A 16,709-nucleotide genomic window follows, 5' to 3' on the forward strand; every position below is an offset into this window, starting at 1 on the left:
GTCTTTAGAACATTTTAACTTAACCCTTTGTGAAGTTAGCAGCTAATCACTGAAGTTGAAATTTCACATCTCGTTGATGTGTATGAATTTTGTAATGACAAAAAGTAAATGGAATATGTTCTTTTTAATTTTCTCTTTCAGAATATAGCATTCTCAGTGTAGAAAAATAGCTTTGTATTATGAAAACTCCTATATTTATCACTATTCAGAGCAGTCTTCATCAAATCAGTTGTGGAATGAGTCTCTAGACTTGTAAAATAAGTTGAAAAAAGCATATTGGGAGACATATCTGATGTTCTCATCCAAGCACTTGGTTGTCATTAATGAGGATACAAATGAGTTTTTTGATTACCTTAAGCAAAAATATGATATAAACTTTACTTTTCTCTTAATTCATACAGGTTGACAGGTAACTGGCTCATGCTTTTATTCCCAGCACAAAATATAAGAACATTTTCAATCTTGAGAGGCCATGACAAGGGCATCTCACACAGCAGACACATACTACATATCATTTCTAGAGGCTGGGCAATACAAACATGTATGGTGCCTGTGAGCCTATATACGAACAGGCAGCAGTTGGCTTAGAAAAATAAGAAGGTGAGTTATTGGAAATGAGTGAGTAGTGAAGGAAGCATCCCAGTGAAAAATAAGCTATTCTCAAGTCATGTTTGAAATAAATTCTACAAGCTTTTCTTTGTTTTAAACGCATACTGCTGTAGGTAGTGTTTGCTTCTACTTGTATACACAATATCCATTAAGATACATTACCAGTCAGTTTATGAAATAAGCAAATGTGACATCTGCTTTCATTTTGGTTTTCCTTTTCACTGTAAGGACACATTGCAAAGTGTTAAAATTTAAATTAATTTATCCATGCACAGTGGTTTTCTAGTGTATTCCTTTTTTGATACTGCCTTCCTCCATCTAAGCTTCCTTGTGCATTTTTGGCTGGCAGGTAGCAGACAAACTGTGGCAAATTACGAGCTAACACACAATCATTCACCCTCGCTGGCCAGGTAGGTGGTGTTTGTGGGGTATAGGAGGCGTATGGGAGGCCACATTTTCAACAGTCTTTCTCAAGAGGCAAAGATGTATGTTTGCTTTATTTGATGCCTAAGCTCAGGAGACTCTGTCAGTCAGATCAAGTTTCCTATAAAGTAGAGATTAATTAGCCTCATATTTTTATAGATCTTCTAAGTTTGTCTTCAAGATCTCCCTCTTTTCAAAATTGGTTGAAAACTGGAGGAAATTGAGACTGGTGCATCATTACTTCTAAACCAGGAAGCCTGATTTCATAAGTCTTGTTTCTTTAAATGGTTTGAGAAGATTATAATGTTATATGTACCTTTTAGAGAGGACATTCAGTGGTCTTTAGAAGAAAAATCTGGGGCATGCAGCTTTGTTAATTTGAGAACTTTGAAATTACCTTTTTAACTTCAGCCATGTCAAGTTCCGGATGCACTCAAGTATATTTCTTTGTTCAGATTGATTTTAGAAGTTGCTTACTATTATGTTAACAAGGAAGCAAAGATTTTGCCATATTAAAATTGGAAACCTATGAATTCTAGCTTTTATTTCCTTTGGTGTAATCTGTAAATTTTTCATGTTCCATTCTAATGGTTTGCAACTTGTCAGCTTCAACCATAATGTTTCCAATATCCTTGTTGCAATTTTAAGTCAGATTTTTTAAGCATAGTTTGACATTTCTTAGTTGTCAGAATGCTTGTGGTGAAAGTAGAATTAGAACCAGGTTTCCCAACATGAGCAAGGAAATGTAACTTTCTGTTGTAGACTACATCTGCAGATTTACCATACCACTACTCTAACTTGTTTTTCGAACTTCTGGGAGAAGAATGTGAATTTGGTCTCCAGTGAATTTTGCAAATAGCAGTGTCATATGTAGTATGTACAGTTCATCCCTTAGAAACTATTTTCTTATGTTTTTAAAGTGACCCACTGTCTATTATGACAAGTTGTTCCTATCCTCTGTTCAAATAGAGGAATACTTATTGATGACCTTTCTGATTTAATTGAAGCTTCACTGGTCAACCTAGAAGCCCTTTTATTTTTAAAGTACTCCTTTTATAGTGGTTATAACAATTTTTGTAGTCATCTATGATGACTAGTTCAGTTTAAACTTTTTCAGATAGACCAAAAGCATGCTAAGTCCAATTAGAGCTAACACTTTGGCCTATTTTTCTAGATAAAAAAAGTCCTACGTAGTCCCTCTTGTCATTTTCACCTCTCCTAAGTAAGCAGGTTTTTTTTATGTTTTCAGTCCAGATATAGGCTGGATTTATTTCGCCTTTAAATATTCTGCATTTTGTGAAGATTACTAAACAGTGTTTGTTGTTTTTTTTAAAGCAAAAAGTGTCTTTCAGAAGAAATCATCACAGTGTTCATTGTGTCTGCAAGACACCAGGAGCTCTGCATATTAACTGACAGTCTTAGTGATACAGCTTCACTTTATGGCTGCATCTTTGTAATGCTTTTTTGACATCTATTTTAAATGCAGTAACTAGAGAAGAAAAATATTTTGTAGTGTTTCATGGTAAGGTAAATTTAAGCTGTTAAATTTGTAGTTTATTTGCTGTACATGAAACTAGAAAACTGCCATAGCTGAGCATCTATTTTCCTAACTGAGATTCAGAATATAATTCAGCAATTTCCAATTAAAAGGGAAAAATTGTGAACTTCCAAAGCAATTAAAATTGTCTGTGAAACAGCTGCTTTCCTTCATGAAGCTTTAATGCAAAGTGTTAAAATGTTGCAATAGTGGCCCAAAAGCTTTAGACCTTATTTATCTGCAGCAAAATGCTGACATAGAAAATATAACAGACAAGAGAGGAAGTCTGTTTTGTGAATCTGTATGAAAAATAGATATTAAATTTTCAAAATGCCCCTGTTTATGCCTGTGTGGTATCATCTGGGAAACCCCTGCATTAATTTATCATTCTGTATCAGCAAATGCTGCCTGATCTGCAGAATAGAAAAAAAAGTTCATCTCATTATAAACTAAGTCTACCCTAAGCCCATCTGGTTCTCTGTCACTTTAGTAGGCATTTTGATGCAAAGTCTAAAAGCAAAGTCAGTTACATTTTAAGACGATTTTGTTGGTGATGCTTTTACATTTTTGTATAATCAAGAATCAGAGTTTTTTATTGGAAAAGATTTGCTCTGCCTAAGAAGGAGGCTGGCAACAGTGACAAGTTAATTCTCTGATAAAAGGTTGTAATTTAAAATTAAATAAGGAATTTCATCTAAATCTGTGCAGTGATGTTCTGATATTATGTTGACAAGTAGCTATGAGAGTACCTATAAATAAATATTATCTAGGAAATTTAAAACCAGTTTATTTTTTATATATGTTATGTGCATTACCAGATACTTAATTATACAGCATAGAATGCAGTTGGTATGAAAACTAGCTCCTGAGCTGCACAGTAGAAGTTACTCAATGCAAAATCAAAGCTCATATTCTAAATTAATAATTATTTATTTTAATCTTACCGCAGTAACTCTTGAATAAGCATTTTGTGTGCAAGTGCAGAATGGCAAATCACATCTTACCTTGTAGTGAACTAAAATAAAATTGCTGAGTTACTTAAAGAGCAAAACAGTTTTGCAGCCAATGCACTGATAGATTTATCATCAAGACCACTAACTAGTAGTGATACTTGCTAAACACAGCCTATTGAATTACAGGTTCTGTTTTGAATGTCCTCTTGAAGCTAATGCAGGGAGTCATACCAGGAAGTTTTATATCAGACTCCAAGTGAAAGGATGATGTTCACCCAGCTTTCCTATATACATGTCTTACTAAGTTTGTGTTTTTGAGAGGGTTAGTTAAGCTGTGAACTTTTAAGAAAAACTTAATATTTTCTTTAGAAATTTCATCTGTCTTGATTGGGCAGCAAGGGTATGAGCTTAGATAAAGATACTAACATAGACTTTTTGGGTTTCAGCATAGAACTCCCTAAGCATGTCATGTTTATTTAATATATTTTGAGAGCAGTATGAGTCAAACCTTGGCAATTAATGAAGTTAATGTTTTATGTATCGGATTCATGTAAATGTATGGGCAAATACAGAGATTGTGTTGGTGACATAAAATTTCAGTTTTTAACAAGAATTACTACTCTTACAGCATAGTAATGTGCTTTACAAGTGCATGTTTTTCATGAAGTTATAAACTTCCTTAGAAAGTCAAGCCCGTGTCTACTGGGGAGGCACATTACATAAAAGTGCTTAACAGTGCATTCACCAGAAGTTTGCTGTTAGTGCAGCTCTCGAGCCCTAACAGGCATTGAGTCAGCGTCCCATTTAGTGTAGGTGTTTCCCATTCCTCTGCGTTAAATTCATGATCTGTTGCTTGTTTTGGTCTCTCCTCATTACTTTCATTTTCCATGTGAAAGTGTCTGAAACATTTTGGCTTCTTTACTAACTTCCTGGCAACAGCTGCTTGCTTTTCCATATTCTATGCTGCTTGTTTGTTGTCTTTCAGTGTGTTGTGTTTTATTTGCGAAGTATAATATATATACATAAAGGAAACATTAAATAAATGTTTTTAAGAAACAAAGCAACATCAGAGAACATTAGTTGACTTTTAATTTTTTTTAATTGAAAAGTAAATTTTCAAGCTCCAATAGTAGAGCAAAGTGATTTTTTAAATAGCACGAGAATCTAGTAACTCAGTGAAAAAAATGTAGATAAAAATGTTAGTAAGTCAATACTTTTAAGCTTCGCTGAAAATTACTCAGTGCTTTCTTGGGCACTTGGGTCTCGGTGTAAGTTAAACACATAATCGTTGCCTGTGAAACTGAATTTGGAATAAAAACAGTGCTGAAACACTAGGCAATGAATTGAATACTTGTAGACTACATTCCACCATTTTATTCAGAAAAGTACAATATATTCTTCATATATGAGACAAAATTGTCTTCCTTCTAAGCATCTTAAGATGCTGTACATTTTTAGAAGGATTTACTGGTAATAGACCTTACCTTCATCTCATTATAAGGGCAAAGAACCAGGATTACTTTGATATACATGTGCCAAAAGGCAATCTTGAAGGTAACTAGGAAGGTCAGTGCTTCTTGCAGCATAGGTCATACTTCCAAATAAAAACGCTACTCTTGGCAGCATGACTTGTGACTAGTCTTTACCCTTTTTATTCCTGCAAAGCATCTAGTCTTTCAGACTATGAAATGAAGCTGTTCTGTGTCTTGATTGCATCAATTTTAGATGTACTATGAGTTTTAATGACATTTACTAAAGTGAACTTAAACTACAGTGAGATTATGAAAAGGACGGCAGCTATGTACAATTATAGAATAGTCATTCCAGTAATTACTGTTAAAAGTTTTAAAAAAGAAAGTGGTACAGTGTTCATACTTAAAGATAAGTTGTCCAAAGGCTTTTGCTGATGAATTTTTGTTTGTTTTTTTCTATATATATGTATGTTTAAAAAAAAAAAATTGTCTATGTCTTTATATATTTATGTATATATAAATACATATAAAAATCTCTCACCTTCAGAGTACTGGGGCTGCGTTTTAGATTTGTGACCAGAACCATGTTGATAATGCAGTGATGCTTCAGCTATTGACAAACAATGCTTATGCAGTGCGAAAGCCTCTGTTTCTCATGCTGCCACCCCAGTGAGTATGCTGGAGGTGGGCAAGAAGTAGAGAGGGGAGGTAGTTGGGAAAGCTGGCCAAACTGGCCAAGGCGATAAACCATTCATAATAATCTAATTCTCAGAAATTAAACTGGATGAAGGATTTTCCAAAGTAGGTGGGTGTTCCTCTTTTGGTGGTGAGTGATTGCTTTTGCTTTTTTTCCTTTCAGTTGCTAAACTCTTTTACCTGAATCCATGACATTTTTCAGTTCCCTTCTAACCCTGTCCCTCATTCTGCTGGAGTCCATGTATGTAGGATTTTGTAAGAAACAGAGACAGCTTTTTTTGTTTTTCATCACAGGATGTAGAGCTTACAGTTTTACATCTGTAGAACACAACTCCAAGATCACTGTCAGTTTGGCCATATCTTGGGGGGAAAGGTACTGGCTAGAACTGTTCTTATTACCCTACAGCATTGTGAATAAGGCTATATGGTTCTTCATATTTAATCTGAGAAGAATAAATGGCAGCAAAGTTAGAAAATGAAGCCACCAATACCAAGATAATGTTATGAAATTTATGAATGGAAGGAAACAAACCTCAGTAAGAAGAGAACGCAGGCTAGATCGAGAAGGTGTAAGAGAGAAAGTTCTGACAACAGAATTTAAGCAAAAACAGGGTAATCAAATCTGTAAGCAGTTACTAAAAGAAAATGCAAATGAAAGTCAGTACACAAATTTTAAAGGGGGGTGGGAGGGAAAATTATTCATTCATTGTTTAAAGTCCAGTGCTGGGCCTTGAGTGGGCTGTATTTACGCTAATGAGGTTAAACAAGGAAAGAAAGAGGTCATAAGACAAGCTGTAATAGATGGTTAATCCCTTGTAATTCACCTATTGGTATTTTTCATTCTTTTTAAGTTCTAACCCTGAGAATGAGGAAAAAAGAATTGGGGTAAACTGAAATTTGGCAGATAAGCAGTGGCTACATGTACTCACTAAGCAGAATCCTCACCAGTGGTCAATACAAGGAGCACGTACTTGTTGAACATAATTCTGTTCTGGACCAGAGGTCAGAACAAGATTCACAGAGAAAATTGAAATGTCATATTCAGTCAAACGACTGTATTATCAATAGAATGACCTTCAGTGCAGTGTAACATGAAAACTGCAGATGGTAAGAATATGGATCTTGTAACTTGAAAACTTTACAGGAAATTTACACTTCTGTCAACTTTGCAGTGAATTGCAGTGAATCTTTGGTCTCAGACTCGTGATTGTTTAGTTAAGGTACAAATAAGTCTGATTAGGGGTGGTAACATATATATAATTCTGTTCTCTTCTTAGAAAACTCTTAGAAACTTAGAAAAGAAAACTCTTCTTAGAAGAGAATAAACTGAATCTAAGAGAACAATCAGCACATAAGATAGTTTATAAACATTGGCTTAAATAATAGGGTAAGTACTTCAAAAATGGTTGCCTTGTAAAAAATCATTTAAGTTAATTCAAAAATCTTAACTCTCCTCAAAGGAAAGTGTTAAATTTAAATACTAATACGTAGTATGAAAAAATAGCACATTTGTAACGTTAGCTATCTGCCACTATTGTCTAGTAGTAAGGTATATCATTTTGGGAAAAAAAAAAAAAAAACACATTTGTTGTAAAATTAACTAGAATTATAATCATCACTACTTAAAATGGAATTCTTGCCATATTGTTTCTAAATTTAAATAATGTGCTTAGCTTAAGTCATAACTTTCTTCTTACCTTATTGCAGCTATTTTGTGTGTCTTTGTTCCAATTTCTGTTTCTGAAACATTTCTGTATTATAGTTAAGAGTTTCTGACTCATCTGTAGCTGTGTGTCTTTATCGGAGTTCTCAGATTTATCTTTTCTATATTTGAAAAGAATCTACCTCTGAGGAACCTTTTTTCTTTTTTTTGGTCTGTGTATGAAGTGTTGGCCAGAGCCACTTTCTCCTTCTCCCCATATCCTGTACAGTACACAGAGTGAATTGCACAGCATCTTGAGATGAAGAAGTTTCCTCCATTTCCAAAACATTATTCTTGGCTGCACTTCTGTAATGTTTGGCAGCCATAACTGCTTATTTTAAGATGTTCATTAAAGAAAAAAATTAACAGGATGAGAGACAGCTGCAGGTACTGGCAGTATACAAAATTCATAATTAGTAAGACTAACTGAAGCATATTATAGTATAACTCAACCAAAAAAACATCTGGCACGTGCTATATTTGTCATATGAGAGCTCCGCAGAATGTACTTGCTACAGCTGGTGAATTTATCACCCGTCTGCCAAAATACTAAAAGCTCACCTTTTGTTTCCTACTCACTTAACAAAGACAATATGCCATAGAGACTGATTTAATTATTCAGCAGTTGGAGTTAACACTGAATTTTAATATTAAAATCTCATAATATGTATTAGGGGGAGGGTTAACAATCAGAACAAATCAACTGTCTGTCCTGACAGCTGTCATATTTCCTTATATTTACAAGGTTAAACTGTTTGCTTCCAAAACATGTTCAGTGTGATGTAATTACAAAATAATTTCTTGATATACAGCTGTACCTGAGCATACAAACTCCATTTATGGTCTGTGCTGCTAAGAATGCTAATTCCACACCACAGAACAAAGAGAGGAGACTGATTGTTTTCACTAGTAAGAATTCTTAGTATTGAAAATTAATTTTTAGGTACTCTCCTTAAGCTGACGAAGCATAGAGATGGTTTGTCACAATTTGATAGTTCTGTATTGTCAAAGCCTTTTTTATTAGTATAGTTAAATTTGACCATAAGCAGTTCACACATTGTAAGCTGTAGCGTTTGAATAGTTTATTTTGAAAAGGTATGTATGAAAAAATGTGAATTGTGTGAAATTTTTGTATTGCTAACAAAATGGCTTATAAAAAATGAACTTTAAGACAGTTTTCAAAAAACAGCTGTTCGTTAGGACTTGTATACTGAAAATGGCTCGTTTTGGTGCATAATATTAATTGAATTATTAATATTAATTGCATTATTAATTAATAATTATTATTTTATCTTCACTACTATACAAAGTTAGGATCAGTAAAACTCGTGGTGTAATAGTAAAAAGACCACTTTGAAGAAGGGAACGTATTCCTTATGAAATGTTGCATTGTTGTCTGTCACACAAAGCACAGAAGGATTTGAGTTTTGTACTTCAAAGTATTTTCAAAAATGTCCATATTGAAGTCTGATTATAAAACACTCATTAGAATTTTAATCTAAGAATTAAATGCACTGGGCAAATTCATAGTGTATTTGATAATATGCCTGTAAAATAAGATAAACAGCAGGAAAGCCCTGTAAATTGTTGAATGCTTGTGACAAAGTTCTTTTAATTCTAACTAACACATTTAATTCCTCTGCCATTACAGTTGTGAATACACATTCTGTTTGTAGTGCTTTTGAAATTAATGTGTTAAGAGTAACGCTGTAATTAAAAATATGCCACAAGCCCATACAATGCAAGAAACAGCCTTTGAGATCATGTTCTGATAACTGATGCACTACTTTGTGTTAATCAGCATCTTTCTTCTGATTAATAGAAGTGAGCTGAGTCAACAAAAACTTCGTACCCAGGAGCTCATTTCTCAGCTGGAAATGGCAAATGAAAAGGTAATTGAGGTAAGATATTGGCCGATAATGACCACTCCTTTCAGTTACAACAGAATGCAGATACACTAGGATCTTAACAGAAACCCATTTAGATGAGTTATGTTTCTATTTTTGTTTGTTTGTTTGTTTGTTTGTTTTAAAAAAAAGGATTTTTGACAGGAGTAGACATAGCTTGAAAACACCATTGTTTCTGCTGACTGTTGTGTTCAAATGACAGGAAGACAAATTAACTTTACTCTCAAATTATTAGGAAAGGTAGAGAGATTATCTCTCATGGTTACTAATCTGGTAATTTTATACAGTTCAGGAAATGTTTGTGAAGAAACTTAGGCCTACGTCTGCATATCTCTAAAAAGGAGGATGCATTGTGTTATGGATAATGTAGCATATGCAGAGAGATCAGTTTTTCAGCATACTATATGTATAGTAGAATGTACACTTTATGTGTACATATGCATACAGATAAAAGCATTATTCATTAAAAATTAAGGCCATGGCTGTTTTGGAATGTGCATTGTTCAATAATTAACGGTCACTTTAGAAAACAGCTACCCTGTCAGTCTGCTTCATAAATCTGGGATAATATCCAGTTCTGGCTAGGATGAATCCTTGTGTGTTGTTTTTTGTAGTGCTGTATTATTTGGAGGAGAAAAATGGAGTTAAGGTGGGAATAGATTTTTGAAACTAATGTTAAAGAATGGTAAAGAAAGGCTTTATACATACCGTTTGATGAAGGGAACAGAAGGCAGCTGTAGCAAGATTAATACCATATGCATATTATTTTTTCCCTTTGAATATAGCTAAAATATTTATATTGTAAGATAGTGTAAATTAAATTATCTGGATTGAAATGCCAGCTTTGTGTCTTACTTCAAATGGTGAAATGAATAAAACTTCCTCTTAAGATTGCTGTGATTGGAAAAGTGATAGAATGTCATATTTGAGCTGGAAACTGTCTGTAATGTGTCAAAAGTGTGTCTTGAGTGTTATTATATGTGGTAAACAGCTCCACTTAAATTCCTCTTGCTTTAAGCTTTTCACTGCAATAGGTATGGATCCAGTAAAGAGAACTTCACATTTGTAACAAGGTACTTCGTTTCCACAGGATGAAAAATTAATGATAGAGTATCGAGAATACATCAATAGACTTCAAAAGCGACTAAGCCAGGCAGAACAGAGGGCAGCGACTGCATCACAAAAGGTACAAAACTATAACAGTTCTCTAACTACAAAAATCTCATTGAATATTGCAAAAATACTCACTTCATGTTATTCCCAAGGCAGAGGTGATCTTCTGTATTCAGTATTACTAAAGTAATTTGAACAGCAATCTTGTATTTTGAATGTGTCATCACAAAACTGATGCATGTTTGATTAAATGCTGCTTTCTGAGAGGATGCTTAACTGATGATGTAGATTTGTTTATGGAAACAAATTTTACACTTGTGGTTCAGTGTGTGAATGAAGGTAGATTGTTTCCATATTCTGCTATATAGAAATGGCAGCAAGTTTAAAAAAAAAAAAAAAAAAAAACTCCTTAAATAATTTCTGCTCTTGTTTACATAAGCAGGCTTGTTTTTGTAGCTTGGTGTAACCTGCTGCAGCAGCTGGAAGTGATGGCTTCATGAAACACAGAAGTACCTATCTCCTGGCGAGTCTCTGTCTGAGAACAGAGCACTGCTTTGAAACAAAGCATGTCTTAGTTGCTGGGTAGAGAACAGCATTTATAAAAATGTTAAGCAGCACAGCTGTTTTGTGGGTATTTTTGTTTGGTGTGTTTTTTTGGCCAGCTTCCTGCTCCTAATTCATTGCATGGCTGCATGAATAGCGTGGGGAAATTTTGTGCAGTGAGTGCAGGACAGAACTGATGGTGTGGACCTGTTCATCAGACTGCAACCTTGCGAACCTGGCATATTGTGTGAACTCCAGAGGTTGTTAATTTCTTGTCTGCTCATCTGCATTTTCATTAGTCCAGTAGCAATAACCCCAAGGACTGTTGGAAAAGTACACACCCCTGCAGTTGTCATAAGTTACATATAATAGATATAATTAAGTCCTGTGATGTCAAAAGTACTGAAAGTTACGCAGACAGCATAAGAAATAACTTGGTTTTCTCCAGGCCATGGCAAGGGGGGAAGGCAGGGATGGTGCATGTAGCTCACTACCATAGTAAATATGCCTAGTATGTGTTTCAGTGGTCTGAAAGCTTCAGACATGTTGTGTCTATTAGAGCTATTCGTATTCCTAAGACCTCTTTGTGCACCATTGTAATTACTTAATGAGCTGAATTTTTGCAGCCTTCTTTTCCAGTTCCCTTACAACTCCATTCCAACTTTGACCAGTATTCTTCAGTATTTTTGGACATAAGGGATACTGGGGGGAAAGGTGGAAAGTTACTGCTTATCTTCTGAGAAAATTTAGGCTATAGTTGTTTCAACCTTTTGCTACCTATAATTATATTCTCTGATGGACATCCCTTCAGCATTCTCTCCCCCTGCTATTTGAGCTGCATGTCTTGAAGCAAATCCTATGGAGGTCTCTCTATCGCATTCACTTGTTTGCCAAGCATATCTGTTGCTCAAGTTTTGCCTATTAAAACATGATCCTTTTGCCTCCTACTTGTATTTAGTGACTTAGGAAACACTATTTGCTTTTTAATGTGGGTGACCCTGCATGAGTTGCAGAGAGGAAATGTTTGGTTAATCTAAATTGTCCAGTTAAGATAAATAGGGTTTTTTGTGTGTGTGTGTGTGTTTTTTGTGTTTGTTTTTTTTTTTTTTTTTGGTGTTGTTTTTTTTGTTTGTTTGTTTGTTTTCCAACAACAGTGAAAAAAACGAGCATCGCTGTCATAACATAAGTTATGTTTCCTGGCTGGAAATGCTCCCTGCCACAACAAGGTCTATATCCAGTTGTAAATAATTTGCTCTGGAAGACCAATTTTTATTTTTTTTTTAAACTTCTCTTTGTTACATGGATCTATTTATTTAGCTCTAATAGTTCTGATATGCTCTCTGCCTTAAAAAAAAAAAAAAAAAAAAAAAAAAAAAAAAAAAAAAAAAAAACATGGTCATACACCTTTCAAGGGAATACGTTCCTGGACTTAGTTACCCATATAGGAAGAGGTCCTGCTGCTCCAGAAAACATTGGTAACTAACAGTTCTGCACCAGTGTCCCAGAAAGATAACAAAGATTTGACAAGATGTTTATCAGCTGTATTGTTGTTCAGATCTTGCTGATAGTCTTTAGAACTGCCTTGCCCCTCCTCAGGCTTGTCAGAGGTTACTGCTGGCAGGACTTCATGTAGTGACTGAAGTGTCAGTGAAGCTCCAACAACTGCTTGTTGCAGAAGCAAGTTAGCTAGAGAAAATCTGCTCATGTTTGTGAAGCATCATGGAATTGACTTGGCTGTGTGATTCACTGACCAGTTTGGTAAAACAGTTTATGCTGACTGATGTTAAATCAGTAACTCTTTCAAAGTAGTGATAATTACTTTCCTTACAAATTGTGTGCTTTGAGAGATGGATCTGGTATGGATGGCATCATCGTTTCTCCTTTCACTGCTATAGGTTGAGGTAACTGATACGTAGTTGTTTCAGTTTTCCCATGAGAGATTTTGAAAGGATTTGAAAAAATGCTAGACATCCATGTGGCATATATGTGTGTCTTCAGTAGGGCCTGCAGCAATTACAGCCACAGTTCCTGTATGCTAATAACCGTTCTCTTCACATGTTTTAAGCCTTTCAGTAAAATTAGAAATGTAAACCGGATGATCAGGTGCATGTCAGTAAAGTACTACAGCATGAAAATATTTAGTAGTGGCACAATTGGTATATAATACCAATCAAAGGCATATCATGATGGATGTCCAGCAGGTCTGGGACCTGAATGTGATACCATCAGAAGAAGGAAATCTATGAGAAATAGCAGCACTGATTTTTCCACTCAAAGGGAACAGACTCATAGTATATTTGTGTATGCAAGCAAAATACTGCTAATGAAATTAAATGTAGTGTTATATTTATTCTGCTGAGATTTTGTCAGTACACTGAATTTCTACAGGGGAAGAAGGCTACCTTGGAAGGTAACTAACCCCTACGTATTGTAGGGTGTTACTATAAAGGTAAGGGACTTACCATAAAGGACTAGGACTGGCGTGGTGGTTGGTTTGATTTAGGACTGTACTTAAAGGGGTGGTTCCATGTTGGTTCCCCTCTCCCTGAAGAAACAAAGCTTGTGCCATATATAGAGCGCCACAAACCTATTTTCAGAGACACAGTACAAACCAGAAATGTTTGTTGATGTAGGTTAAAGTCTAATACTCCAGTTTCCCACCTTTTTTCTTTCTTTTGATGTTTTCAACATTATTTCAAGTCACTGTTGCACTGTCATGGTGTGCATTCGCACAAAATGCTGACTTGGCCTTTCTGAAGAACAGGCAGGGGGAGGCAAGGCAGGAGGGGCTTCTTAAAGGTATTAAGGAGATGAAAGTAAGGCACAAGTAGGATTGTCAGATGGGTTTTTGGCTCACTGCTGGATTGTAGGCTGGAGCTTTTTGCCTTCTAAGCCAAAGGCGACTGTTTCTCAGTGGTGCGTTATTGTGCACTATAGTTTGTGTGGTACTTTTATAGGAGAGATGATTATGAAGAAATAATATATTAAATTATCAGTGGTTATTCAATGACTATGAATCTTAGCTTATTATTAAATAATAGTAATGCAGTGAAAAAGCATTAAAAATGCAAGATAATGTTTGCATAGACTGAAAATGCACGTATTCTATATAAATACCTTTAAGCATACTACCTAATCTTTCATCATCTGTAATTCTTTGAGATCTGAAATAAGATGCAAGCAGTAATCATCTACAAAATGCATAATAAATTCTTCTGTTTACCCCAAATACCAACTTAACTAAGCTTGTTCCCTCTCCATGAAATTTTCCATATTGAATGTGTACTGTTACTTAGATCTTAAAAAAATTTATAGGAAGCTATCTGTTTGTTCTTAATTACAGCTTAGCATCATAACTTCACAGAAGAAAAAAGCTGCTTCGCTAAAGGAACTGGAAAACATTTAAAAAGATGTATTGTGTCATTCACACCATGTTGGAGTTAAGAAGATTGCTGGAGAAATCTTATATTGGAGCATTAAAAGCAAATGCATAGCAAGGCTTGTAAAAGTTTGTATAAACATTTTCTGTTTTACTCAGGTAAGAAGGAAGGGTGGATGAAGATTCTGCCTCTGCATGAGTAGTAAACATAGGGAGAAGACTGCAAAATGATGTAATTAAAGTTCTTTAATGTAGCAGATGGAACAATCTGATACAGTGCTGTGGCATATTGGTCAGTTTTGGTCTTAAAAAAAAAAAAATACCAGCTATATCCAGCTACAGAACTGTTTACAGGCAATAGACGTTATTACACGGAAGTTCTTAAGCAGCTTTGTTGACATACTGTTAATACCAGTTTTTTGGTAGTGCAGTAACTTGGGAACATTTTGAAAATCTTTTACAAGGTGTAGTAAGACACCAATTACATCATGAATGTCAAACAGTTGCTGTTTTTATGGTAGGTGTTGTAACTGGGAAATGCCTCCGTTGCCTTCCATTTTTACGAATTCACTTCAGTTTGTTGTGATGTCCCTGGGAAACAGTTAATAAATAAAGTTATTTATTTATGATTATTCTTACAGATAGTTTTTAAGGACCGTAATTTTTCTTCAGTTGTGCTTTTTTTTTTTTTTTTTTTCCCTCTCCCCTAGTTACAACTTTTCAATCGTTCCTTGCTTTTGTGTTGACATGCTGTCTTGGGTGGTATATGTCTGGGAACCTTAGTTCTCTGGTACTTGAATTTGTACAAGGGTGGTCATCCAGCTTTTACACACTCTTACATAGTGTGTTTGAATTCTACAGATGCCAGTATGTGGCAATCCTCTTGTGTTCAAGTTTTTCTTTGATAGATGAGAAATTTCATAAATATTATCCTCAAATTCTAGCTGAACTATTTTCTTTCAGCGTGTATTATAAACGTGATACATGTAACTAATTTTGAAGTGCTGTCATTTTGAACTAAATTTAATTTCTTGTCATCCCTTTTAAATGTGAAGAGTGTAGTTCTGTTTTATGGCTTCTAATTCAGTTGATCAATAATGCTTACCCTGCTTATCTAGTGCTTGCTGAAACGCATTGTTTTGGGATAACGAAGACCATGTGTCTGTCATAGTGGATCTTCATTGCATTTGTGTTTTAGAGGACAGATGGGGTTGATTGCCATGTGGAAGTATGTTTGTGGCATCTCCAGAAAAGCATGCTAGTCTGTTAAAGTAGCGCCTGTAAGATGGAAGCACCTCAAGGAAAATTCTGATTACCTCAGAGGAAGTTATTACTTCTAGAGTTGCACACACTTCTTTGCTCATGCTTTTGCAGTCTGATATAGGCCTGCATCCACCATAATCTGTAGTTTTGCTAAGACTTCAAAGATTTTTAAAGCAAATGGATTATATTGTCATGAAACTCCAGACAGTTGTTGCAGCGGGATTTTCATCAACCACATATATGATATAGAGGGAGGTAAGTACCAGGCACCTTAACTTTCATTTGTGTAATGTGCGTCTGAAATGCTGACAGACAACCTGGAAGATTTTGTGTGAGCTATGAATCCCAGTCACTCCTTAAAGGATGCTCTGTGAGGTGAAACCTGGCTGAAATTGGCAGATAATTCTGTGGTTTTAAGCAACAGTATTTTTGTTCCTTTGTTTCTGGAGGCACAAGACTTCATTAGCTTTTAATGGTGGCTAGTATTCACTTTAGCTTTTGATGAAGCTCTTGTGTAATGGTTATTTGCTGGAGTATGAATTACAACAACACAAGCATGTGAGAGTAAAGTGAAGGGGCATCAGAGCAGTCATGGCAGATGAAACTGGAAAGAATCAGATTCTCTCTTTGATCTGTCTGCCTAGTTCTCTGAGCAACTAAAAATTGGCCAGGTAGGAAGGGGCGTGTGGTCTAAGTTTAGCTCATCATCCACCCCCTCCACTTCATTCAGTTTGGCTTCCTCAGGGGTCTTCTGGCACACCGCCCACAACGGCTGCTCAGAGCTGAAACAGTTGAGATTTTTCAGCTTAGGTAAGTTTTGTCTTTCCTAGTGATACCAGGTTATTTAATGGAGTCAAAGAGTGGTCTTTGCAAACGTGTCTTGGCTGTTTTACATTTATGTATTTCTTTTTATACATCTTTGAAGAGTCTGGGCTTCCCCTGCCTTCCTTTCCCACCCTAACGCTAGTTCATGAGTGTTTTAAAGATGCTGTAGTGTGATGCTGTGCTTCCCATTACATAAGAAGTGCTACAGCAACTAACATCTTGCATTGCTGAGTACAGGCACTTGGTGGGGTGTCTGTCCATTCAGCCTGCTTATCTTGCAGAGTTAA

General features: G+C 35.4%; 1 protein-coding gene across 4 annotated transcripts in view; it reads left to right on the top strand.

Annotated features, from left to right (window-relative positions):
* Nucleotides 1-14,997, top strand: part of SCLT1 (sodium channel and clathrin linker 1) — a 43,250-nt gene extending 28,253 nt beyond the window's left edge. For 3 of the 4 annotated variants that reach the window (XM_032186759.1, XM_032186762.1, XM_032186760.1), the window contains exons 19-21: nucleotides 9,215-9,293; nucleotides 10,390-10,485; nucleotides 14,299-14,997. In XM_032186759.1, coding sequence (XP_032042650.1) covers nucleotides 9,215-9,293; nucleotides 10,390-10,485; nucleotides 14,299-14,361 — 238 coding nt within the window. In that variant the 3' untranslated portion in view covers nucleotides 14,362-14,997. The remainder of the gene's footprint in view (nucleotides 1-9,214; nucleotides 9,294-10,389; nucleotides 10,486-14,298) is intronic. The other variant, XM_032186761.1, reaches the window with a different exon arrangement.
* Nucleotides 14,998-16,709: the final 1,712 nt, after the last annotated feature.

The sequence above is a fragment of the Aythya fuligula genome, chromosome 4 (assembly GCF_009819795.1).
Source record: "Aythya fuligula isolate bAytFul2 chromosome 4, bAytFul2.pri, whole genome shotgun sequence".
In the NCBI taxonomy this organism is placed as follows: Eukaryota; Metazoa; Chordata; class Aves; order Anseriformes; family Anatidae; genus Aythya; species Aythya fuligula.